The sequence below is a fragment of the Rhinatrema bivittatum genome, chromosome 1, assembly GCF_901001135.1.
Source record: "Rhinatrema bivittatum chromosome 1, aRhiBiv1.1, whole genome shotgun sequence".
NCBI lineage: Eukaryota > Metazoa > Chordata > Amphibia > Gymnophiona > Rhinatrematidae > Rhinatrema > Rhinatrema bivittatum.
Genome location: NC_042615.1, coordinates 426,016,892 through 426,042,871, shown reverse-complemented (window position 1 = coordinate 426,042,871; position 25,980 = coordinate 426,016,892). Strand labels below are relative to the sequence as shown.

At 45.7% G+C, this 25,980-nt stretch overlaps 1 protein-coding gene across 4 annotated transcripts in view; it reads left to right on the top strand.

Moving 5' to 3' along the window:
• Positions 1-25,721, top strand: part of HEMGN (hemogen) — a 39,772-nt gene extending 14,051 nt beyond the window's left edge. For 2 of the 4 annotated variants that reach the window (XM_029603835.1, XM_029603825.1), the window contains exons 3-5: positions 6,530-6,617; positions 7,861-8,108; positions 24,652-25,721. In XM_029603835.1, the coding sequence (XP_029459695.1) occupies positions 6,530-6,617; positions 7,861-8,108; positions 24,652-24,752 (437 nt within the window). In that variant the 3' untranslated portion in view covers positions 24,753-25,721. The remainder of the gene's footprint in view (positions 1-6,529; positions 6,618-7,860; positions 8,109-24,651) is intronic. The other 2 variants (XM_029603815.1, XM_029603805.1) reach the window with 1 other exon arrangement.
• Positions 25,722-25,980: the final 259 nt, after the last annotated feature.

The window sequence follows — 25,980 nt, the reverse complement described above, 5'->3', positions numbered from 1 at the left end:
GTGAGGGCAGTCTGGCATCTTTGTCACTTGATTATGTTATGTGCTGGATAGTACAACATGGAGTTACTCACTGGCTGTTGTAGATGTCTGTCTTCTACTACAGCTGCATAAACAATGCCAGACAGCAGAAGCACAGCAGCAGCAGCATCCCTCAAGGATGCAAGTAAAAAAAAAAAAAAAAAAATCACTGGTCATTAGTAACTCTGTATTGGGAATGGGGCATTGTCTGACTGCAGGGTGCAAGCAACAGTATACATCCAGAAGGGCAGCTTCCATAGCCCTATTCTCTCTTTTTCTGTTTCTTCTTTTCAGCAACTAAAATAATTTGCTTATTTATCGATCTTATAAACCTCCTCCCCAGCCAAGCCACATTGCCCAATGTAGTATACATAATTTTAAAAATACAAAATGTAGAAATAAAGAAATAATCAAAATTACAAACAACAATGCATAGAAGGAGAAAACACATTTAAGCAAAACACAGAAAACCCTAAACCAAATACTAAGAAGGGGAAAATACCCTCCCGTTCTTCTCAACAACTTATATCCCAGATCACCATTCTCGCACAGGGCTCCATTACCATTATCCACCCATTTAAAGGAAGGGATGGAAGCTGACACTTTGGGATGTACCATTCAAGTTTACTTATAAGGTACAAAGGGCCATTTCTCCTTAAGGTCTGAAAAACCAATGTAAGGAACTTAAAATATATGCATGCCTCGATAGGTAACTAATGAGCAGAGCATTAAATAGGAGTGATCGAAGTCCATCTGGCACAACCCAACACCATGCTGGATGCTACGTTCTAGACTTCTTGTAGCCTATGCATGAGCCACTCAGGGAAGTCAACACATAGACCACTACAATAGTCCATATAAAGACCCCTGCATTCTTAAAGATGGATTTGAAAAGCCAGGCTTATGCCAAAATTGGGAGATGGGCGCGCATCTAGCAAATGCATGTGTCCACCTGATTTTATAAGCCGCCCACATGCGTGCACAAGTACTGATATGCAAATATCTCGCATTGGGGAAACAAAGGGGCAGAATGTGGATGGGGAATGGGCATTCCAGGGCGGGGCCAAGAGATGTGCTCCCGAATAGCTATGCACTTGGATGCCTGCCCAGGTATATTTTAGCACAAAGATACTTCTGCTCTGGATGAGGTGTTAAGTCTTAATAAACCTATTTCCAGGCATCTACGAAGAGTTTGAAAGGTCTGGGTTAACTGGGGGTAGGGCAAGCTAAAGAATCAGGGCAGGTTGGAAGACCTATCTTTAGAATGGGCAAACTAGACTTAGTTTTTGGGTTAATAGACTTAGTTTTTGGGTACTTGCCAGGTTCTTATGACCTGGATTGGCCACTGTTGGAAACAGGATGCTGGGCTTGATGGACCCTTGGTCTGACCCAGTATGGCATTTTCTTATGTTCTTATGTTCTTATGGTGGACAGAGTGGTGAAACTGGTAATGTGCTGGACATGCATCTGTTCTAAACTTCCCTCACTCCTTCATCCCAAAGCCGATTTCATGCTGCTGTATGCACAAAATTAGGAGCACAGATATGCGCGCCAGGGCTGTTTTGTAACATGTGCACATATAAAATTGCCGCATATCTGGCCCACGCGCCCATATACAAGTATATACATGTGCCCCACGCCTATTTGAAAGTTACCATCCTTGAGCACACAATAACCCTTCACTGCCTTTTCTCACAGTTATGTTTTTTGTTTTTTTTGCTCCTTCCTCACTCTTCTGTTTTTAGTGCTAGCTATCTCTTGCTCCCTCTCAGCCTCAGCCTGATCTTCTTTACTGAATTACCATAGGAATAATCAGAAGAAGTTATTTCCATAGTATTCAGGGCTGGTGCAAGGCATTTTGCCATGGCTGTAATCTGTGGCTCAAATAACTAGCTATGAGTCTCTTTCAGATTGTTTTTGGAAGAAGATCTTCCAAACGTCTGAATCTAAGGGAGTTTATATATTTCTTTTAATGTGTTCATGTCTACAGAAGACAGCAATGTTTCAAGACATTGTCATAAGATATCTCATACACTCTGGCTCCGATTGGTCTATAATTGCTATGATGTCACAGATTACATCATGGACATATTCTAAACTAATCAGATATTGTTCTATGTGAGATTTGTGACGTTTGCTTACATAGGGGCCGATGTAACAAGGTGTGCTGAAGCTGCTGCGGGTTTGTGGGCGCCTCTATGTGCGTTTTCCTGTGCAAAGCCATATACGGGTATGTAATAAGGATTTTGTGTGCAAGAAAATAGCGCATACAAAAGTGCTTACAGACCCATCATTTTTCTGCACAAATGCATGCTAATGGCATGCTAAGGAGGTGTTTATTTAGGGGCAATGCAAGGAGCTGTGCTGGCAGGAAGATTGGGTTAATGCAGGTTTTTTAATGCAGGTTTTCAGCACCTAGGTCAGGGCAGGAGGAACGTGAAAGCACCAGTGTGGAGGTTTGGTTTTTTGATACTTTTGTGGGTCAGCCAAGTGGTAGACGGAATGGGTAGAGAGAAGGCAGCTTCTCAATGAGACAGAATCACCGATCTGCTTTTCATGCTCTCGCCGGCAGTCACAGTCCAATCATGAAGGGGTTAGATCTTGCTCTACCTACCTTCACATCAACTTCTGGACCACTTATTTATTGATTCTCGGCTTTCGACCCAAGAATCAATGGCAAGCGTTCACACGTCGATGGGTGTCTGCGCGTTTTACTACATAGAGCCATTAGCACATGTTACGGCATGCATTATGGCATGTATGTTTGCTGTGCATGCATTTTATGCACATATCTAATTAGCAATCACGGCTGTTATTACATCCCACACTGCCATTGGTTCTTGCCTCTGGCACCAAAAAAATTTGCAAAGAAAAATCAGCATGGATTTCAGCGCAGGTCTTATTATATCAGCCCCATAGCTTCTCCCAAGAGCTCAGTGGAATTGCAGGGGTCTATTGATATCTTTCAGATTCAAAATCTTAAAAGCAGGGAAGGGAGAAATTGGAGATGTTTGGGTTTTGAGAAACTTTAGAACTCTTTTGAAAACATTTAGTTGTTTTACATAACACTTTTGAATGTTCAAAATGTTTAATGAAAATATTTTTAACAGATATTATACAGAAAATAATAGAAACTGTTGCATTAAACCAAACAACCATCAGCTTCCTGCACTTCTGTAATTCAATCTCAGCCACAACAAACCTGATTTCTTTCAGTGCAAGCAGCTGATGATGCTGATTCCTACAGGCCTGGAGACAAACTAGTCTGATTCCAGCCTTACTTAAAAACAATATATCTTTATTACAGCTTCATGCATGCACAACAATAGACTGTCTTCCCTTCAGAACAGTATACTCTCTTTCTTTCAGTTCAGTACTGCTTCCCTTAGTACTCACAGTTCAGCTTTGTCTCAGCTCAGTGTTTGGACAGTGTTACATTACAGGAGCTGCCTTCCTCCTGGAGACCTGGGCCTGGTCTGATTATCCCTGCCTGGATCCCAGCTATTATTCCCAGTCTCTGGTTATGCCCTCTGAGCCCCACCTGCCCCGCAGGATCCCGCCCATAGAGCATACTCTCCTTAGTGGATTTAAGGTAGATCAGGCATCTAGCCTGGTCCTGGACAGGTAAACAGGGGACCACCAGGGGCTCTGCCTCACATAGAATTTCCAATTTTCTGCAGGGGATTTTGTTATCTACAATACCCCTGGAATTAAAAGAACAATTGAAAGCCCCCATAATGGAACTTGAGATTACTAGAGCTCTGAGTGCATTGGCTACTCAAAAAAGCCCGGGGCCCGATGGCTTTCTGTTAGAATATTATCAATATTTTAAGGCCAAATATGTACCGCTGCTGTGTGAGTTTTTTTAGCTACTTACAACAGCCCGGGGCTTCATCTAGTTCATTAATATTTATTTAGTGTTACTATGACTTTAATACAAAACCAAACAAAGAACCTACCAGATGTTCATCGTATCAGCCCATTTTCTTATAAACACAGATGTTACTGTTACTTGTAATTTCCGTTGCTTTTGTTCCATGTAAACCGAGGTGATGTTTCGACTAACATCGGTATAGAAGACTCTTTAAATAAATAAATAAATAAATGTTATATTGCTAGCAAAGGTGCTTCAGTTAAGAATAGAAATGGGCCTTCCTTTTTTGGTTCTTTGGGATCAAACAGGATTCATTAAAGGGAGCTCATCAGCAAATAACACCAGAAGGTTATTTAATTTACTGCATTTAGCAAGGTCCCCAAAAGCTCCAGGATTGGTGATATAATTAAATGCAGAAAAAGCATTCTGTTGCTTGTCTTGGCCCTTTATGTTCTCGGTCCTTGGGAAGTTTGGATTCCTATTGATATTTATTGCTTGGATATGGACCTTATACAAAAATCCCAGGGCCCAGATCCAAACCAATAATATTTTATCCCCTTTATTTGAGATACATAGGGGGAATGAGGTAGGGGTGACCCCTATGCCTGGTGATATTTAATTTGGCTATGGAATTCCTAGCTGTAATGATTTGAGGGAACAAGCTAATCAAGGGTTTCCAAAACAATCATATAGACCATAACATAGCATTATATGTGGGCCATGTGTTATTGTTTGTCTCTGAAGCTGGACTCTCGGGTCCCGTATTGCTTGATATCCTTCATCAGTACAATTTACATTTGGGATATAAAATACATTTCAAAAATCTACCATTTTTCCAGTAAGGCCAAACATTCAGATCCTATGCTGTTTTGCAGATTGTTCAATCACAAGAGCAGGTTTTAGGTCCTTGGGGATTAACATACCTTCTATCTCAGATCTATATAAATGTAACTGTCCTCAGGTGGTATCAAGGATTAAAGCAGATTTAATTAAATGGAATCCATTGCCAATATCTTTACTGCGGGACATTAATTTGGTTAAAATGGTGGTCTTGCCAAGACTGCTATATCTCTTCCAACAGATTGATTGATTGATTGATTGATTTATTTATTTATTTATTTATTTAGGGGTTTTTATATACCGACTTTCTTGATACAGATCAAATCAACTTGGTTTACATAGAACATTAGCTCATTAATAATAACAAGTCAAAACCTCAAATAGAGGAAACAGAGTAGGAGAAGAAAGTAAAAGTTACATTATAACAAGGGCGAGCAACTGGGAATAGGAAACGAAAAGTGGGAGAAACCAAGGTAGAGAGGTATAAACAGAGAGTAGGGGCTAGAAGGTAACCTCTAGAGATTAACTCTAGCATTATAACATCATTATATTCCATGTAATATCCCTAAGAAAACATTTTCTCACCTTAGGAGCCATATTGCTTCCTTCCTGTGACACAATAAGATACCACGTATTAGCTATACCACCTTGCAACTTCCAAAAGATTGTGAGGGTTTGAAGCTTTCTAACTTGTATAATTGGAATGAGATTTGGATATTCAACTAGATGATTCAGATTGGCAGCTTATTTGGTGTTCTATTTCCTAAATGTCAATTTGTGACAAAAATCAGGAACTAATGTATAATGTATTACTTTGTACATATCGATATCTCATCTACTTTACTAAATTTAGCAACTCGTTCCAGGTGTTGGAGGCAATGTGGGGCGGTTGGAACCTTCATACATATGTGGTGGGGTTGTGAGAAAACAGAAAACTTTTGGGTGGAAATACATGCTATAATGGAAAGAATTGTGGGATTGCCAATTGTTCTCTCCCTTCAATTATGTTTGTTAAACAGGTGGGAGGACCAGGATCTTTCTAAAAATGACAAACGTTTGATGTCTCACTTGTTACATGAGGGGGAGGATAACTATAGCATATTTTTGGAAGATTTCACCTCAGGTGCCTTACTGGAAAAATACAATTTCAGGAATAGCAATGCTTGAACATGTAACCTTTGCTTTAAAAGGGAAATCCTCACAGTACAATGGAGGACAGGGGAAGTACTGGAAATGGTGAGGATCTTCTGTAAATGACTAAATATATCATGTTTGGAATTCCTCCTATATGTATTATGTGTATGGAAATGGCCTTCACCAGATTTGGATAAGCTTTCTTTTATTGGAAGAACAGTTGATATATTATTTGTTGCAAGGCTTTGCCTTTTGTGTCTTGTCTTGTTCCTAAATAAAAAACAAAAAACAACTTCACACTGTAGCTGACAAAGAGGCAGATGCAGGTAGGGAGAGTTAGTCTTCTCCTGCTGATAGGAAGAGATTGAGCCGGCTGGAGTGGGGGGCATTTTTTACTCTCTCACAGTGTGTTGCTTTACCTATGACCAGCTCTGAACTTAAATAGTTTGATTGATTTGCTAAAAATCAGACTTGCAAGTTTCTGGTTGGCTCTAAATTTAGCAAAACAAATTTTCTAAGCCTGATTTAAAAAGTAACATTGTTAATTGTAGGCATGTGGATATTACTGTGCATCAAATAGACTTTGACATTTCATGTTACACAGTGCACTGTTGGTTCAGTAAAGTTACTATTTTCAAAATGTTTTTATTTGCAATTTCCCAGCGTCACTAGCAGCAGACTCCTTTGAAAAACATGAGGTAGTATTTAATTGGCCCTTGCCAATCACATTGACCATCAAAGCCAATATAAGGTAATAAGATATATGAAGTGATTTGTAACTCTTGCTAACATGACTGTTCCCAAGGAGTGTAGGGGACCAGCTTAAATAATTTCAAATAATGGCTTGATAGTTACATTTGTAACTGATATAAACTGTACGTGAAAGTAAGTTAAACAATGACTTCTGTCAATAGTTTGTAACTGGTACATGTATGAAGTCTGAATAAAAATTGCAGTTTCAGTTGATTCTCAGATTTTGCTATATTAGGGATTTCATGTAATCCAGTTTCTAGTTCTAATTGTTTTAGCTTCCATCCCAGTGAATTCTGCTATCTGTAGTCTTATTAATTTTTATACTATAGGTATCACAATGCATTAGGAAGGTGTGCCAAAAAGTGAGGATTGGCCAAAATTCTCCTGCCAAAAGCTGGGTCAATGACATCTATGTCATACCATGGATAGTCTGAACCTTCTGCTAAGGGCCCAATTCATCAGGTCTTTTTCCATAATTATATAATGGTTAAAAAAAAAAAGTGTTAGTGAATCGGCCTCTAAGTATCAGCTGATAGAATAAATGAAAAGCATGCTTAGATGTAAAAGAATCAAGAAGTTACCTTTGTATTTGAAATAGATAAAAATCTTGTTTTACAAAAATATTTCAAAAATAAAGATTTTTTTGTTTTGTGGAGGGAAAATCCAGATTTTCCCTGATGTTGCAAAAAGTATCCAGGCGAGTAGGAAACAATTTTTGTTGTTAAAAGAAAGAGTCCTAGCCTTGGGCGCAACGTTTTTATTAAAATTCCCATGCAGGTGTTGTGTGACACTTGCTAGGAATAAATTTATATTCTATGAACCGTCACATTTGGAAACTTTTCTTCTTGATAAAGAATCTAGTAAATGAAGTTGTGTTAATATTTGCAATTAAAAAGGGTTTTTGAGATTTGATGAAAAATAAAGATAGATATCTCTCATTGATATTGTTATGATGTTGTAAGTGACAACTTTCCTGTTATAATACTCCCCAAATTGAGGACTAAAAGAATTGTAACAGATAGGGTTTATTTTCCCTTAGTATCTTTGTAATATGGCTGTTACTGTTTGCAATTTCTTATGTTTTTATTGATGTAAAAAATCGATAAATTCAATAAACTATAAATAATAAAAAAAAAAAGATATAAAAGAATCATCAAATATTTTTCTGACATAGATGCTTGTTCATTTGTGAAAAATATGTTCAGATTTTAATCAAGTAAATGTTCTTAATGCTCCTTCAGAGATCAGAACAGGAACAAAAGGCAGAAGAAAGGGAGAGGGACTGGACGAGGGAGAGGCAAACGCTCAACTAAAGAACCTGAGGCAGAGGTTCAACCAGAAGAAATCCCAGAAGCAAAAGGAGAGAATGGGCAGGTCCATTTGGAATATGAGGAAGAACCAGCAGTGACGGTGCCCGAAGAGACAAGTGCTGGGACACAATATGAGACAGTGGAGGATGCCCCACAAGAAAGCACTGCTCTGCATGCAGGTAGGTGGAAAATTCTGGAAAAGCCACAAGCAGTAGTGTTGTTGATTACATTCCTCAACTAGTCAACTCAATATTTGTTTACTCTGTTCATCCAGCTTTTGGTATTATTCCTTGGTCTTCTTTTTTGGTCATGCAAAGATTTTCTTTATTATACATCTATTTGCCATAAGAGGCATATACCTAGCATTCTCACTGTGCTTCCAATTAGCAGATAATCCATCAGTTCATGCTATATTACACTTATTAGATAGGTCAGGGATGGCCAGCTCCAGTCCTTGAGAGCTAGAAACAGGCCAGGTTTTTAGGATATCCATAATCAATATGCATGAGATAGATTTGCATACAGTGGAGGCAGTGCATGCAAATCTATCTCATGCTTGTCCATTGTGGATATCCTGAAAACCTGGCCTGTTTATGGTTCCTGTGGACCAGAGCTGACCACCCCTAAGTTAGGTGTTTCAAGGGGAAATCAGCAGGTAGTGTCTGATAAAGATTCTTGAGCCTATAGCAGGGCTTCCCAAATGTGTCCTGGGGACCCCACAGCCAGTCAGTTTTCAAGATATTCACAATGAATATGCAAAACTAGTGATTTCCTTGATGTGCACATGTTGTAAAATACACTGACTTTGCAAATAAGCCCTACTTTATTTTCACACATAAAATATACACTTGTATATTTTTAAACTAGGTATGAAAAGGTATGCATTGCATGAAAAGATATGCATTGCATTGCATGTATTTGTGCAAAAGACTACATACAGGCATTTGTCATGGGCTAGAGATATGGATATTTTATAAAATGCACATATATTAAGAATTAGGAATGCATTGGGGAAAAATATTTTGTTTTTGTTTTTTTAATTTCTTTATTGGGGAGTTTCTTTCCATGACTTTTTAGTTTAATTTTTATTTCGTTTTCTTTATTTTACAAAACGAAATAAACATTAAAAAACATCCTAAAAACAAATTTGAAAAAGAAATGTGGATCTTCCAAGGCCTCCTGTCCCCACCACTCAACCCTCCACCTGGAAAAATGCTGAGGCCAGGATCCTTCCCTGTCCCCACTTACCCTGTCCGGGGGAATCTGCTGATGAGGCCTAGGCCCAGACAAAAGCCTTAACCTTGCATATGCCTAGACCACGTAGGTTGCTGCGACCTTGGCTTAGGCTCTCACAAAAGCCAGTCTTGGAGGCCTGGTCCTGATGCCAGGGCCTGACACCAGGACCCACCATGGAGGACAGATCCCGATGCCTGAAGCTCAGTCTAGGCCAAGGTCGGGGCCTGGTCCCAATGCCGTTTCCCAAGGCCTGGACTTGGGCCTAGGCCTGATGCCAGGGCCTGATCTGAAGGTTGGGTCCCGATGACGCTGACTCGGCCCAAGCTCAGGCCCGACTCTGGGGCCTAGCCTGGAAGATGGGTACCAACACCAGAGCCTCAGCTTAGGCCCTGGCCCGGAGGTCAGAGCCCAAGCCTTGTATGTTGACACCTTTTTCTTTCTTCTTCAAAATGATGGCATCTGCTAGGGAAAAGCTGGGATAAATTAATTCTGGCGCTTTCCTCCCCAGTGGAGGGTGCCATTTTGGTGTACAGCAGTTAATTTAAGCTGTTCTACACCAAAATGGCACCCTCCACTGAAGAGGAAAGTACCAGAGTTAATTTATTCCTGCGTGTCCTCAGCGGATGATGTCATTTTGAAGAAGAAATAAGAAAGACGAGGACATCAACATACAAGGCCTGTGCTCAGGCCAAGGCCCAGGCATCTGGACAAGGTCTCTGGATTGGGTCTGCACCTCTGCTGTGGCATCAGATCTCCAACAGGCAAGGTAAGTGGGAGCTGGGAAGTTTCCCGGCCCTGGCAAAATTTTTGGGGCTTGGACTTTTGCTTGGGTCTCAGCCAAGACTCTGGTGTCAGGCCTGTGCTTAGGCGAAGATCCTAGCATTATGCTCGGGTGTAGGCCATGGTCCCTACTTTGGACCTTGGCCTGTTTCCTAGTCTAGGCCTATTCCCTAGGTGATGGGTGACTTGTTTTTTGGTTTTCAAAATGAAATGTGAAAACCAACATCATTTCGTCAGATTTTGAGTCATTTCATTTTGAGAACGAAATGAACCGAAATAGGAAATTTCATTGTAATTTGCTATTTTTTTCCTAATGAATGCACATCCCTAAAGTATATCATATTCATGGGTTATAAAATACTAACATAGATCTGCTCAAGGCCATATAGGTACATATATGCCACCACACGTGTTTAAAAGTTATCCTCTTAGTTACTTCCCTGTAGCATCCTGGCCATACAGTCTTGCTACAACCATCTGTGGAAATGTTTTAAAATATTCTTTAAAAAAAAAAAAAAGGAATCCCCTCAATTTTATAGCCTCAGCTCCTATGTTTTCTCACCACAATTGGAATCAATATGTAAATTTTTAAAGAGTAAATAGAGAGAACAGGTAAGAACAAGAGAGGGCATTCTAGGCCTTCACCATCCGCCCATTACTTTCTTTGAATTGCAAAAAATGTAACTGAATTTGGGCTAGCATCATGGGTGCCTGTGAGGGGAGTGGGCAAGTGGGGTCATTTCCCTCCCCCCACCCCTGGTTTTTAATAAATAATTGCTTTTATAATTATTTCTATTATTTTGTTATACCCTCCCCCATCTGAAAAGATTTCTGTGGTACCACTGGCTTGCAACAAGCTCTAAATTAACTGGAATGACTGAGCCATTCCTGGTTTTCATCTATTACAGTATATCTACAGTATAGTTGCATTTTTCTAAGAAGAGCAGGGCAACATGTCCAAAAAGCAGGACTGGATCAGCCTATCCTGGTGACATGAAGTCATTTGGCATCATGAAATTGAGCTTTAAATGGAGATGCACATTTTTAATGGAAGCAGGGTTTAAAAATGTTAATTCTAACTAAAAAAAAATAAACAAAAAAACGAGTTTTCTACACAATTCTGAAGACCTGAAAGGAAAGATTGCTTACATTATATGGACTGTATAAGGAAATAAGATAGTGTGGGCACCATAGGGGGAAATAAATGCAAAGTCTAATGTACCTTTAAAGGGGTACTTCATGTTCAAGTGTCCCTTGTATGGAAAATGTGCAGTAGGCAGCCCTTTCAAAAGCTATAATTATACAGCTAGGTGCTACTCACAGCAATAATCTGTAACTTGAATCTTGAGGTTGGCATGCAACAGCTAAATGGGTCTGAGGAGCCCAGGTGACTGTCAGTCATTGCCATGCTGGTGTCCGCTTCCTACAGATCCTTTCCTTATGCCTCTAATACTTAAAGCAAAGAAAGCTCATAGAAGGCTAATGGCAGTGTAATAAACTGAAGCCTTTTGGTTGACCAGCATACCGGTAGGTGTCACTATGAGGTGGCACGTGCCATCTCCAAACAGTGGCTTGCCACCTTTTTGCCACCTATTTGAGATATCAGATCAGGCGGGGGAACCCAAATAGCTGCTTGATCCATTGCTGCGGTTTATGCTGGGCTCACCATTCCTTCTCCTTCTCACCCCCACCCCTTGTAAACTAGCAGCAGGAATAGCATTTAAATGAACATCATCTCCTGCTGCCGAGGGGCCAGTCTCAGTAGTAGGAGCTGCAAGATTACACAGCTCCTCCCCCTGTTAGCAGGAGATTATCATTTGCTTAAATGCTGCTCCTGCTGGCAGCCACTGTTTCTTGGAAGAGAAAAACAGGTGGGGATTGATAGGGAGGGGGAGGAGAAACTGGTGGGGGACTCATGGGGGGGGGGGGGGGAATAAAAAAAACTAGTGAGAACTCATGGGAGTGATGGAGAGAGAAAGAAACAGGTGGGGGATTGATGGGGAAGAGATAAAACAGGTAGGGACATGAGAAGGGGGAAGAGAGAAACTGGAAGGGGACTCATGGGGAATGGAGAAACTGGAAGGGGACTCATGGGGAATGGAGAAACCGGTGAGGACTGAGAAAGAAACTGATGGGGGATTGATGGGGGAGAGATAAAACAGGTAGGGACATGAGAAGGGGGAAGAGAGAAACTGGTAGGGGACTCATGGGGAATGGAGAAACTGGTGAGGACTGATAGGGCGGGGAAGAGAAACTGATGGGGACTGGAGAGAGAAACTGATGGGGGATTGATGAAGAGGGGGGTTGAAAGAAACTGATGGGGGATTGATGAAGAGGGGTTGAAAGAAACTGATGGGGGACTGATGAAGAGGGGTTGAAAGAAACTGATGGGGGAGTGATGAAGAGGGGTTGAAAGAAACTGATGGGGGATTGATGAAGAGGGGTTGAAAGAAACTGATGGGGGACTGATGAAGAGGGGTTGAAAGAAACTGATGGGGGACTGATGAAGAGGGGTTGAAAGAAACTGATGGGGGATTGATGAAGAGGGGGTTGAAAGAAACTGATGGGGGACTGATGAAGAGGGGTTGAAAGAAACTGGTGGGGGTTGATGGGGGAAGAGAAATTAGTGGGGACTGATGGAGAAGGGGAGAGAGGGAGAAACTGGTGGAGGATTGATGGGAAAGAGTAACTGTGGGGCTGGCTTCAGTCAGCCCCAGTGCAGAGTGTGGGAAGGGAAAAATCCTTGGGAGGGATGGAGTAAGAAAGCGAGGAAGAGCATAAGAAAGAGATGAGAAAGGGGGAAGAGCATCTGGAGGGAGGGAAGGGGCAAGCATAACTGGGAGAATGAGAAGGTTGGAAGAGGCTCAGGAAGGACAGAATGAGAAGGAGAGAAGAGCATCTTGAGGGAGAAAGAGTGGGGAAGACGTGGGGAATTGTCTGGAGGGAAGGGGGAAGAAGGGGGACAATAATGTTTGGAAGGAGGGCTGGAGAGTAGATGTGAAGGACTTGAAGGGGCTGGGAAGGGTTTGAGAAGCAGAATAAAGAGACAGGACTGGCAGTGTGGGAGAGATAGAGGGAAGGCACAGATCTATGAAGGGGGTGAGAGAGAGCGGAAATGAGCCTGGAGAGAAAGTGAGAAAGTGGGAATGGGAAGCTGGGTAGGGAATAAGAGAAAGAAGAAAGGGGTTGGAGCCAGGAGGGGATGAGGGATCATGAAGAAAACAGGGTTGGTGAGGAAATGAAAGTCAGAGGAAGGTAACTGAGAGCTGAAGCGGGGATGAGTGAAGAGAAATGGGGGACTAGAGAGTGGATGAAACAGAGGGGGAAGAAGAGGCTGGGAAAGGAGAGACAGTAAGGGCTGTGGACAGGGTGAGAGTGGGAGATGGAAAGCTGGTTGGAAGGTGAGAAGAGGGAGAACATGAACTGGAGGGTGAGAGAAGGGGAGAACGAGGGGTAAAATCTAGCTAAGGGTGGACAGAGAGGCAGAGAAGATAGAAGTGGAGAAAAAGATGAAAGGGGATGATCAATGCCAGAGAGAGGAGAAGGAAGGGAAGAATATTCAATGTTTAAAACATTTAAATGCTGCATTATCATATATTCTAAGTGGCTTACACTGTGTTACATTCATATCTCCTCCACCCTGATGTGCCCTCTGCTTTAAAAAAAAAAAACCTCAGGGGCAAGGAAGACTGGAAGAGCTATCTTCCTATGCACGTGTGTGTAGCTTCAGGGCGGTTAGCATACTATGGGCTGCACTATCACGACATTATCATTTTGTTGGCTTTCATGCTTGCAGAGCTGTGCAAGCTGTATAACACCCAGAGGCCCAAGTGACTCAGCAGTAGCAAACTACAGTAGATTCCTCTTATTGCTTTAGCCTTTGGGTGAGAAAGAAGGAAAAGTATTCTTCTAAGGAGAATGATGTAATAGGATTGCATCTATGTGCAATTGAAAGGTGGGACTTATAAATGGAGTCTTTTCATGATATGCGCTCTCCAAAGTGCAGGCCATTTCTCTTTTTCTTTCCTCCAAGAAATGGCTTTTCCCCATTGGACTTACACCGGATAACACTTCCATTTTAAGGGCCTAACAAGTTTAAGCTAAATGAATTATCTAAAGCAGAAATAATTCAGATCATGTTGCTAAAAGCTTACTCCTCTAAGTACAGAGTGAGCAAATAAAAACCATTTGTAATTGCCAATGGTTCAGAACTCTGAAAGCTTTGATTGCCCATCCTTACCATGAATATTATAGTGTCATTGTCCTGAAGTTAAGGAACATAACCCTAGCATAGCCTGAATTAAATGGCAACAAACTATATACCACCTGCAGTATACCTTCCAACTCATCCTGATAGAAAGATAAGCACCCTCTCAAGTATGCCACATCTCCAATGACTTAAAGCAGCAGCAGCACCTTTTAAAAGTAGTACGTACTACGCGTCTGTACTACAGAGACAGTCCACACAAACCTGAGGTTAGGAAGTTCCTCATATACTCTAACAGGCCGAGCGCACTGGTTAACCCATGGTTGGATGCACATTTTGGATGCGCGTCCACAACCCCTTATGCTATAAGGGGATCAGCGCATCCAAAATGTGTGTCCAACTCTCCACGAAACTATTAGCGCTCATCATATGTAAATTCATGTTGATGAGGCTATTAGCTATTCTTCTCCGATGCAGAAAAAAAATGTGCGCCCGAAGTGCACATTTTTACCCTCAGAAATGAATGTATGCCTGGAGCAGGCATTAATTTTTGAGCAGTCCAAAAAGTGTACAAAAAAGCAGAAAATACTGCTTTTCTGTACTTCCTCTGACTTAATATTATGGCGATATTAAGTCGGAGGAGCAAAAAGGAGGAGAACATTTAAAAAAAAAAAGTGTGCCAGCGGTGAGGTTGGGAAAAGGGACATTCGTAAAATTGAGCGTCCGTTTTCCTAGCCCGCTGACACCCACCTCTCCTGGACGCCCACTGCCGAGGAGGCGCTAGGGTCACAAAATTTCCCCTAGCGCCTTTGTTTTACCTCAGCAGCCCAATTAAATATTAAATTGGGCACCCCGGAAAGGTCGATCGGAGAGCAGGCACTCAATCATGAGCGCCGTTTTCCCCGCACCGATATTGCTCTGCTTGTAAGTCTTAAATTGAAGAAATCTGCCTTTCTAGTTTTGTTTGTTTATACCAGGGTTTCCCAAACCTGTCCTGGGGACCCCACAGTAGTTGGGTTTTCAGAATATCCATGATAAATATGCATGAGATTAATTTTGCATGCCACAGCGACTTAGTATATGCAAATTTATATCATGCACATTCATCGTGGATATCCTGAAAAACCGACTGGCTGTGGGGTCCCCAGGACAGGTTTGGGAAGCCCTGGTAGTGGTTTATAATTTTAAGAACTTGATGAAAACTTGGGGCTTGTCTTAAAATCAGTCTTTATTCAGCAATACTTTATGTGAAATGTCTGCAGTAAAAGTGCTTTATGATTTGGCATTGATATTCTGCTTCAATAAAAAAATTTTTAAGGTAACAACTACCCTATTATATTGATTGATAGCTGAAAAAAAGTCTTATTTATTTGTAGCTCAACAGGTTAGGAGGCATGCAAAAATCATGGCTAATTTTCACCAAATACCTGCCACCCCTTTAGATATTTACAATTATAGGAAAATCTCCTCGTCATACTGCAGGCATGGATTAGCACAGTGCTTCTCAACCCAGCCCTTGAAGCACACCTAACCAATCAGTTTTCAGTATATCCACAATGAATATGCATGAGATTGATTCCACTGTATGCAAATATATCTCTTGCATATTCATTGTAGTTATCCTGATAACCCAACTGGCTAGGTGTGCCCAGAGGACTGCGTTGAGAAGCATTGTATAAGCACATAGAAGGGGTAAGCAACTCCTATCCTGGAGTGCCACACACACACAGGTCTGGGTTTCAGGATATCCACAATGAATAAGGTATAATTTTTCCACTGCCTCCATTGAATGAAAATATATCTCATGCATATTCATTCAGATGTTCTGAAAACCAGACCTGTTTGAGGCACTCCAGGTACAGAGTTCCCAACCTTGGCATACAACACGGAATGTACATAGTTGGTTTTCTTTAATTCCATATTATATGCTGACTGGCTCAGAATACTGCGCTATCCCACTTACACCAGTCAAGACCACCATGATTATATTAACTGCTTCCGAATCGTTTAAAAATGCAATATTGTTTAGCTGAAAATGGATTTTATCATTTTACATCTATTGTGGCTGTTACGGCTGTGGCTGCTGTGCAACCGCCTCACCACCAGGGGTCCCTCTAGAGCTGGCTTTCCTGACAGGCCCAGTCCATCTCCTCTGTCCACTCTATGCTCTGGGTGTGCCCTTATAACCCTGCCTGACAGTTGCCTCGGTGCTTCGGCATCGAGCTCACCTGGGCTCCCTGCTCTAGCCTGCCTTGCGTGGCCTTCTACCTTGTCTTGCCCTGGGGCCTTTCCTTGCCTTGCGTGGCCTTCGGGCCTTTCCTTTCCTTGCGTGGCCTTCGGGCCTTTCCTTTCCTTGCCTTGCCTTGCGTGGCCTTCGGGCCTTTCCTTGCCTTGCCTTGCGCGGCCTTCGGGCCTTCTGTCTTGCCTTGCGCGGCCTTTGGGCCTTCTGTCTTGCCTTGCCTTGCGCGGCCTCCGGGCCTTCTGTCTTGCCTTGCCTTGTGTGGCCTTTGGGCCTTCTGTCTTGCCTTGCCTTGCGCGGCCTTTGGGCCTTCTGTCTTGCCTTGCCTTGCGCGGCCTTCGGGCCTTTCCTTGCCTTGCCTTGCCTTGCGTGGCCTTCGGGCCTTTCCTTGCCTTGCCTTGCGTGGCCTTCGGGCCTTCTGTCTTGCCTTGCCTTGTGTGGCCTTCGGGCCTTCTGTCTTGCCTTGCCTTGTGTGGCCTTCGGGCCTTCTGTCTTGCCTTGCCTTGTGTGGCCTTCGGGCCTTCTGTCTTGCCTTGCCTTGCGCGGCCTTCGGGCCTTCTGTCTTGCCTTGCCTTGCGCGGCCTCCGGGCCTTCTGTCTTGCCTTGCCTTGTGTGGCCTTTGGGCCTTCTGTCTTGCCTTGCCTTGCGCGGCCTTCGGGCCTTCTACCTTGTCTTGTCTAGCCTAGTCTTGGTGGCCTTCGGGCCTTCGGTCTTGCCTTGCCTTGCCTTGCGCGGCCTTCGGGCCTTTTACCTTGTCTTGTCTTGCCTTGCCCTGCGTGGCCTTCGGGCCTTCTACCTTGTGCTGTGTATGGTCTTCGGACCTTCTGCCCTACCCTGCCTTGCTTACTGTGCATGCGGTCCTACGGGCCCTCTGCTCTATTGTCTGTGTGTGTTTGGCCTACGGGCTCTCTGCCCTGCTTACTGTGTGTGGCCTACGGGCCTTCTGTGTGTGTGTGGCCTACGGGCCTACTGACCTGCCTTGCCCCCGCTTACGGTGTGTGGCCCACGGGCCTTCTGTGTGTGTGTGGCCTACGGGCCTACTGACCTGCCTTGCCCCGCTTACGGTGTGTGGCCTACGGGCCTTCTGTGTGTGTGTGTGGCCTACGGGCCTACTGACCTGCCTTGCCCCGCTTACGGTGTGTGGCCTACGGGCCTTTTGTGTGTGTGTGTGTGGCCTACGGGCCTTCTGACCTGCCTTGCCCCGCTTACAGGTGTGTGGCCTACGGGCTTTCTGTGTGTGTGTGGCCTACGGGCCTTCTGGCCTGCCTTGCCCCGCTTACGGTGTGTGGCCTACGGGCCTTCTGACCTGCCTTGCTTCTTGCTGTCTGCCCTGACCCAGCCACGGTTTCCAGCCATCCCTGTCTCTCTCCACCTGGAGCCACCCCTTTGGGTGGTGTTCACTACCCCTGAACTCAGCCCAAGCGTAACAGTATGCCGAAGCCATAAATTTCCAGGGGAAGAGATAGCTCTGTGTGCTAAACCGGTGAGTCAACCTTTTTTTTTCCCTATTACAAGATGCCTCCTTCAAAGTTTTATACCTGCAATTCCTGTCAGACCTTGAATTACCTAAGCTATCAGAACTGCCTAGCCTGTCAACTTGCTGGTCAGGAACACTGGTTGTGCAGTAACTGCAATAAGAGAAATGTCTCTGTTTATCAAGAGTGTTTAAACTGTTCTACTCCACAGCCAGGATGGTGGAAATGTTCATGTCTTCCGTGCCTTTTGCCTCCAGGCGAACCCTGCCCCCGCTGCAAAGCTAACGGGCCATCTGTTTCTCCCAAAAGCTCAGCTAGTTCTACTACCGGGCGTTCAGCTTCTGGCCCAGTTAGCAACATTATTTCATGTAGCAGTTTGTGGATTAAGCATTCTAGCACTTCATCTCTGGACACTTTTGAAAAAACTTGCTACCAGGAAACAAGTATTAATTCTGAAAATCTTAGAACTCACCGGGTTAAGAAGCCTTCTATAACTTCCACGCTAGAGCCTCAGAAACGAAAGCTGAGAGAAGTAATTAACTCTAGCAGAGCTCTGCTTCCCACAGCTGCACTTAAGACACTAACGAGCACCTTCCCTAGACGTCCTAGAACTGCCTGTGCCCTCTCTAAGCAGCTCCTCCAGAAACAAAAGCAGGAGCTTCTGGCTCAAAGTATCAAGCCCACGGCAGTACAATCTTTGTCCTCCCTGCGCCTTAATTCTAACCTTGTTGCTCTGCCTTCCAAGCGTGCTGCATTACCCCATGAGAGGCCTGAATCTGTTTCATCACCCCGCGAGGGGTCTGAATCTGTTTCATCACCCCGCGAGGGGTCCAAGCCTGTTTCATCACCCCGAGAGGGGCCTGAACCTGTTTCATCGCCCCAAGAAGGATCCAAGCCTGCTGTCTCACCCCAAGAGGGGGCCAAGCCTGCTTCATCGCCCCGAGAGGGGTCCGAACCTGCTACAACGCCCGGAGAGGTGTTCGAGCCTGCTTCATCGCCCCGAGAAGGCGCCGAGCCTGCTTCATCGCCCCGAGAAGGCGCCGAGCCTGCTTCATCGCCCCGAGAAGGCGCCGAGCCTGCTTCATCGCCCCGAGAAGGCGCCGAGCCTGCTTCATCGCCCCGAGAAGGCGCCGAGCCTGCTTCATCGCCCCGAGAAGGCGCCGAGCCTGCTTCATCGCCCCGAGAGGAGTCCGAACCTGCTACAACGCCCGGAGAGGTGTTCGAGCCTGCTTCATCGCCTCGAGTGGAGTCCGAGCCCGCTGCTTCACCCCCGGAGGGGCTCGAATCGGTCCTGCTGCTGGCCCCGGAAGGATCTGAACCGGCCCTACTGACAGACTGTGTCTCTCAGCCGTCTGAAACTGCTGAACCGGTTTTGCTGCTGCCCCTGGAGGGGTCTGAACCGGTCCTGCTTCCGCCCCCGGAGGGGCTCGAACCGGCCTTGCTGCCGTCCTCGGAGGGGTCCGAACCGGTTTTGCTGCTGCCCCTGGAGGGGTCTGAACCGGTCCTGCTTCCGCCCCCGGAGGGGCTCGAACCGGCCTTGCTGCCGTCCTCGGAGGAGTCCGAACCGGTTTTGCTGCTGCCCCTGGAGGGGTCTGAACCGGTCCTGCTTCCGCCCCCGGAGGGGCTCAAACCGGCCTTGCTGCCGTCCTCGGAGGAGTCCGAACCGGTCCTGCTGTCGTTCCCGGAGGGGTCCGAACCGGTCCTACTGACAGACTTTCTGACTCAGCCATCCGAGCCTACTGAACCGGCCCTGTTGCAGTCCCCGGAGGGGTCCAAACCGGCCCTGTTGCAGTCCCCGGAGGGGTCCGAACCGGTCCTGCCAACAGACTTTGTTATTCTACCATCTGAGCCTGCTGTACCGATCCAGCTGCCGACTCGGGAGAAGTCTGTGCCGGCCCTGATGCCGACCCTGGAAGGGTCCGGAGCGTCCCTGCTGTCGTCACAGGAGGGGTTAGCACCTGCCTTGTCGTCTCAAGAGGGGTTATGGACTATTTCACTGCCCCAGGTGGGGTTTGTGTTCCCCTTGTCACCCCAGAAGGGGTTATGGACTGTTTTGTTGCCTCAGGAAGGAATGGAACCTGCCACCTTGCCCCAGAAGAGGTCTAACTCTGCCGCCTTGTCCCAGGAGGGGTTATGGATGATTTTGCTGCCCCAGGTTGGGGTTGTGTCTGCCTTATCACCCCAGGAGGGGTTATGGACTGCCTTGCTGCCTCAGAAAGGAGTTGAACCTGCCGCATCGCCCCCGGAGGGGTCTGACTTTATTATTGAGTACCCCCTGCAAAAATGGGACCCTGGAGGAGGGGGAGGCCTTGAGGGGGGGGTACTGTTACGGCTGTGGCTGCTGTGCAACCGCCTCACCACCAGGGGTCCCTCTAGAGCTGGCTTTCCTGACAGGCCCAGTCCATCTCCTCTGTCCACTCTATGCTCTGGGTGTGCCCTTATAACCCTGCCTGACAGTTGCCTCGGTGCTTCGGCATCGAGCTCACCTGGGCTCCCTGCTCTAGCCTGCCTTGCGTGGCCTTCTACCTTGTCTTGCCCTGCCCTGGGGCCTTTCCTTGCCTTGCGCGGCCTTCGGGCCTTCTGTCTTGCCTTGCCTTGCGCGGCCTTTGGGCCTTCTGTCTTGCCTTGCCTTGCGCGGCCTTTGGGCCTTCTGTCTTGCCTTGCCTTGCGCGGCCTTTGGGCCTTCTGTCTTGCCTTGCCTTGCGCGGCCTTTGGGCCTTCTGTCTTGCCTTGCCTTGCGCGGCCTTTGGGCCTTCTGTCTTGCCTTGCCTTGCGCGGCCTTTGGGCCTTCTGTCTTGCCTTGCCTTGCGCGGCCTTTGGGCCTTCTGTCTTGCCTTGCCTTGCGCGGCCTTTGGGCCTTCTGTCTTGCCTTGCCTTGCGCGGCCTTTGGGCCTTCTGTCTTGCCTTGCCTTGCGCGGCCTTTGGGCCTTCTGTCTTGCCTTGCCTTGCGTGGCCTTTGGGCCTTCTGTCTTGCCTTGCCTTGCGCGGCCTTTGGGCCTTCTGTCTTGCCTTGCCTTGCGCGGCCTTTGGGCCTTCTGTCTTGCCTTGCCTTGCGCGGCCTTCGGGCCTTTCCTTGCCTTGCCTTGCGTGGCCTTCGGGCCTTTCCTTGCCTTGCCTTGCCTTGCGTGGCCTTTGGGCCTTCTGTCTTGCCTTGCCTTGCGTGGCCTTTGGGCCTTCTGTCTTGCCTTGCCTTGCGCGGCCTTTGGGCCTTCTGTCTTGCCTTGCCTTGCGCGGCCTTTGGGCCTTCTGTCTTGCCTTGCCTTGCGCGGCCTTTGGGCCTTCTGTCTTGCCTTGCCTTGCGCGGCCTTCGGGCCTTGCCTTGCCTTGCGTGGCCTTCGGGCCTTTCCTTGCCTTGCCTTGCCTTGCGTGGCCTTTGGGCCTTCTGTCTTGCCTTGCCTTGCGTGGCCTTTGGGCCTTCTGTCTTGCCTTGCCTTGCGTGGCCTTTGGGCCTTCTGTCTTGCCTTGCCTTGCGTGGCCTTTGGGCCTTCTGTCTTGCCTTGCCTTGCGCGGCCTTTGGGCCTTCTGTCTTGCCTTGCCTTGCGCGGCCTTTGGGCCTTCTGTCTTGCCTTGCCTTGCGCGGCCTTCGGGCCTTGCCTTGCCTTGCGTGGCCTTCGGGCCTTTCCTTGCCTTGCCTTGCCTTGTGTGGTCTTTGGGCCTTCTGTCTTGCCTTGCCTTGCGCGGCCTTTGGGCCTTCTGTCTTGCCTTGCCTTGCGCGGCCTCCGGGCCTTCTGTCTTGCCTTGCCTTGTGTGGCCTTTGGGCCTTCTGTCTTGCCTTGCCTTGCGCGGCCTTCGGGCCTTCTACCTTGTCTTGTCTAGCCTAGTCTTGGTGGCCTTCGGGCCTTCGGTCTTGCCTTGCCTTGCCTTGCGCGGCCTTCGGGCCTTTTACCTTGTCTTGCCTTGCCCTGCGTGGCCTTCGGGCCTTCTACCTTGTGCTGTGTATGGTCTTCGGACCTTCTGCCCTACCCTGCCTTGCTTACTGTGCATGCGGTCCTACGGGCCCTCTGCTCTATTGTCTGTGTGTGTTTGGCCTACGGGCTCTCTGCCCTGCTTACTGTGTGTGGCCCACGGGCCTTCTGTGTGTGTGTGGCCTACGGGCCTACTGACCTGCCTTGCCCCGCTTACGGTGTGTGGCCTACGGGCCTTCTGTGTGTGTGTGTGGCCTACGGGCCTACTGACCTGCCTTGCCCCGCTTACAGGTGTGTGGCCTACGGGCTTTCTGTGTGTGTGTGGCCTACGGGCCTTCTGGCCTGCCTTGCCCCGCTTACGGTGTGTGGCCTACGGGCCTTCTGGCCTGCCTTGCCCCGCTTACGGTGTGTGGCCTACGGGCCTTCTGACCTGCCTTGCTTCTTGCTGTCTGCCCTGACCCAGCCACGGTTTCCAGCCATCCCTGTCTCTCTCCACCTGGAGCCACCCCTTTGGGTGGTGTTCACTACCCCTGAACTCAGCCCAAGCGTAACAGTGGCTTTAATGGCATTATAATGGTAACAACCCTCTCCCATTGGGGCCGATGCAATATTTGTGCACAGAAAATGGGCGCTCAGTGTTGAGCGCCCATTTTCCTAACGCGCGCCCAGCCACCTCTCCTGGGCGCGCAATGCAATATTTAAATTAGGGGGTCGCACAAAAAAGGAGGTGCTAGGGAAAATTTGTGCGTCCCTAGTACCTCCTCGGCACTGGGTGCACAGGAGAGATAGCTGTCAAGCAGGTTGGGAAAATGGACGCTCAATCTACAAGCGTCCATTTTCTCCCGCTACTGACATAGACATGCACAAGATACATGGCCTGGACCATGTATCTTGTGTGTGTGTATTGGGCGTCCAGAATTTTTTTTTTTTCAAAAACTTTTTTTTTAACTAAATCTGCTTTATTTGGTTGCTTGTACTTAGTATCACTATGATTAATTAGGAGGAATCACAGGAAGCAGGATTTTTCTTTTTTTTTTTCAATGCGACCTTGAACGTGGCATATCTTTACGCTAGCCCCAGGCTGGTATAAAATTTGTCACATTGCAATGGGCACATTGGCTGCGCGGGAAATGTTTTGCATTGCGGGGATTAGTTAACAGTGTCATCTACATGTAATTTACATGTGATGAGTGCTATTAGCTAAGCGGTGATTTGGATGTGCGTTTTGGTCACGCTATTCCCCATATTGCATCTGGGGTTATGGACGTACATCCAATCGCTTGTTAAACCATGCGCCAGCCGCTGTGCACAGTATTGCATCGACCCCATTGTTGGGTAAAATCAGGATTAATTATTTCCTGCTAAGGCGGTTGATTCAAATAGGGTCATCATTTTGCTGAAAGGTAAGCAGAGGTTGTACCAGTTCGTTTCACCTTTTCAGTGTGTATGGAAGATGTTTATTTCTGGGTTCCTTGGCATTGGTAATAAGGCTGGGAAAACAAATAAGCATGGGGTAACTTGCTGATGCGGCTGTTACTACCCTTAACCAACAAGCCTGATACTTTTGATGCAACTCCAACATTGCTCTTGCTTCAGTGGCAGGGGGAAAAGAGGACTTGAATTCATATAGCAACCAACAAGGGCCCCGACTTTTACGGTCTGGGGAAACAAATACGGGGGTAACTTGCTGATGTGGCAGTTACTACCCTTAACCAATAAGCCTTGATACTGTTGATGCAACTCAAACATTGCTTTCTGCTTCAATGGCAATGTATAACGGGAAATTGGTTTCAAACAGTAACCAACGAGAGCTTGACTTTTACGGTGTGGGAAACTGATAAGCATGGGGTAACCTACAAGGTGCAGCAGATATTGCCATAAGCTTACTGGGGAGACTGGATGGACCAACTGGTCCTTTTCCACCATCATTTCTATGTTTCTATCTATACTGATTCAGAGAAAATTCTACAACACTGTAATAAATCCCTGCATTCTTATTCCAAAACTTCTTCTCCAAATAATATAGCAATAGAAATATGGATAATCTATATTTACAGTGAATTATTGACTTGTTAATTTAAATGGGAACAGATACTTGCTCTATCATATTAATATTGTTGTAACTTGCTTAGAATTTGTTACTATAAGCCTGTAATAAATATTTTCAAATAAATAAATAAATAGAAATGGCTGATCATAGAAAACATGAAAGTGAAGACACTTTTATTTCAAAGGGGGATGCACTGATTTTATAACATGCCAGCGCGCGCATGTTATAAAATCCAATGGCCACATGCACATGAGTGCCGGATTTTAATATCCACATGTGCATGTGTGGGCGGCCCACAACTCAAGCGCGTAGGGGGGAATTTTTATAACTTATGCACAGGGACGCGATTGGCCGGACCCCAGTTCCCTCCCAGTCCGCTTCAATTAAGGAGTGGACTGGGAGGGAATTTCCCTAGCCCTAACCCTATGCTTCCTACCTTTTCCCATCTCCTCCCTGACCCCTAACCTAACCCTACCTAGCCCCTAATTTTTTATTTTAATACTTTCTGCTCCTCCAGAGCAGAAGTATCTGCCGGTGCTTGCTTCCCCGTGACAGCGGCTAATGGTGCAGTCCTGGCCCGCCCCCCACCCTGCCCCTCCCTGCCAGATCACGCCCCCTGGGCCACCCCTTTCAGCAGGCCCGGCACTTTAGTGCGAAATGGGGGTTACTTGTGTGGCTGGGCTCATTGTAAAATGCATGCACCGTGCAAAAGGCCCGGCCACACGCGTAACCCCCGAAATTTATGTGTGTGGCCCTTTTAAAATCGGGCCGTAAATCAATAGCTAACATTTAATACTTTTGATGTTTCTGTATCTTTCTTTTTTCTACAGAAGTATCAGAAAGAGATCCTGAGTCTGAAAAACCAGATGTTCTCAGCCTTCCTCTGGATAGTGAGCAAGCAGAAGACGATTATTACATTCCACTGCTTTAAATATTTTTCTAAAAAAATCATATTTTAAAATCTGAGATATCTTGGTGAATGCAATAACATATACAGTATATGCTGTAACATTTCTATATATATTTTGACCATTTGATGAGTGTAACAAAAGCAAATAAATGCATACAGTGACTAATAATGACAAAAATAATAAAATCTGTTATAGGTACTTTACAGGTTGGTACACCAGGGGTCAGTGGCATCCAATAGCCTACATTAACGCTGGGACATGTCCTCCATACCAGGAGAATGCTTGATTCAGTAATGAATCAAACAAGAAATGAAAATATAGACAAGAATGTCAACCCATAACTAATAAAGCCTACTTTCTGGGACAAATTCACATGGTTCTGAATGCACATATAAGTGGTTCCTTTAAAAAATATATTATGGTCAGGATCTTCTTGTACCCTCTGATAAGTCCTAAAAATTTGGTGTGGATAGAAAACCAAACACGAAAGGTTTTTAGGGGGATCCATAGACACCCATACACAGACATGCACACAAATGGGCATCTCATAGGCCTACTTCCTTCAGAAAGTACACTGAAAAACATGTAAGGAGAGGTTATATAGTAGAAGACTGCTGGGCCCAAAGCTGTTAAGACAGAGAGAGTCTCTCTGGAAAGGAAAGCTCATTTACACAAGCTCTCCTCTTGGTGGACACAGGGTAATCTGAAAGACATTTCAGCAGGTAAACAGTGCTTTGCCTGGGGAAATGGCCTATTAAAAAATTGTATAACTTAAACCAAAAAAGGTGGGGAAAAAAGCCAATAAAAAAAAACAAACGACTACCACAATGTAGAAGCAAGACCTCAATGCTAAATACAGGCTATCATAAATGGGACAATATTCTGGCAGCAAACAATGCCTCAGTAGATGGCCCCCTGGTACAACCATATGCCTGTATTCGATATTTGTGTATACTTCATAAATTGCAATAAAAATCTGTCCAAACTTATGTGCAGACTTTTCATGTGATGAAATTCACACACCGTAGTGCAGAAAACTTAGACTTAAATTATATAGAATAAATTAGCGCTGTTACTTAGTTGTTAGTTATTCAAATCTCAACAGTGTCCAAAAAATGAGCAAAGCCTTGCATATCCACCCAACATGGCTCCTTGTTTCGAGGATTCCTCTGCATTACGGGTGCTACTCTAAGCTGTTGGTCCTCAAATCAAAATGAAAACAGCCCTGTAATTAATTTAAACAGGTGT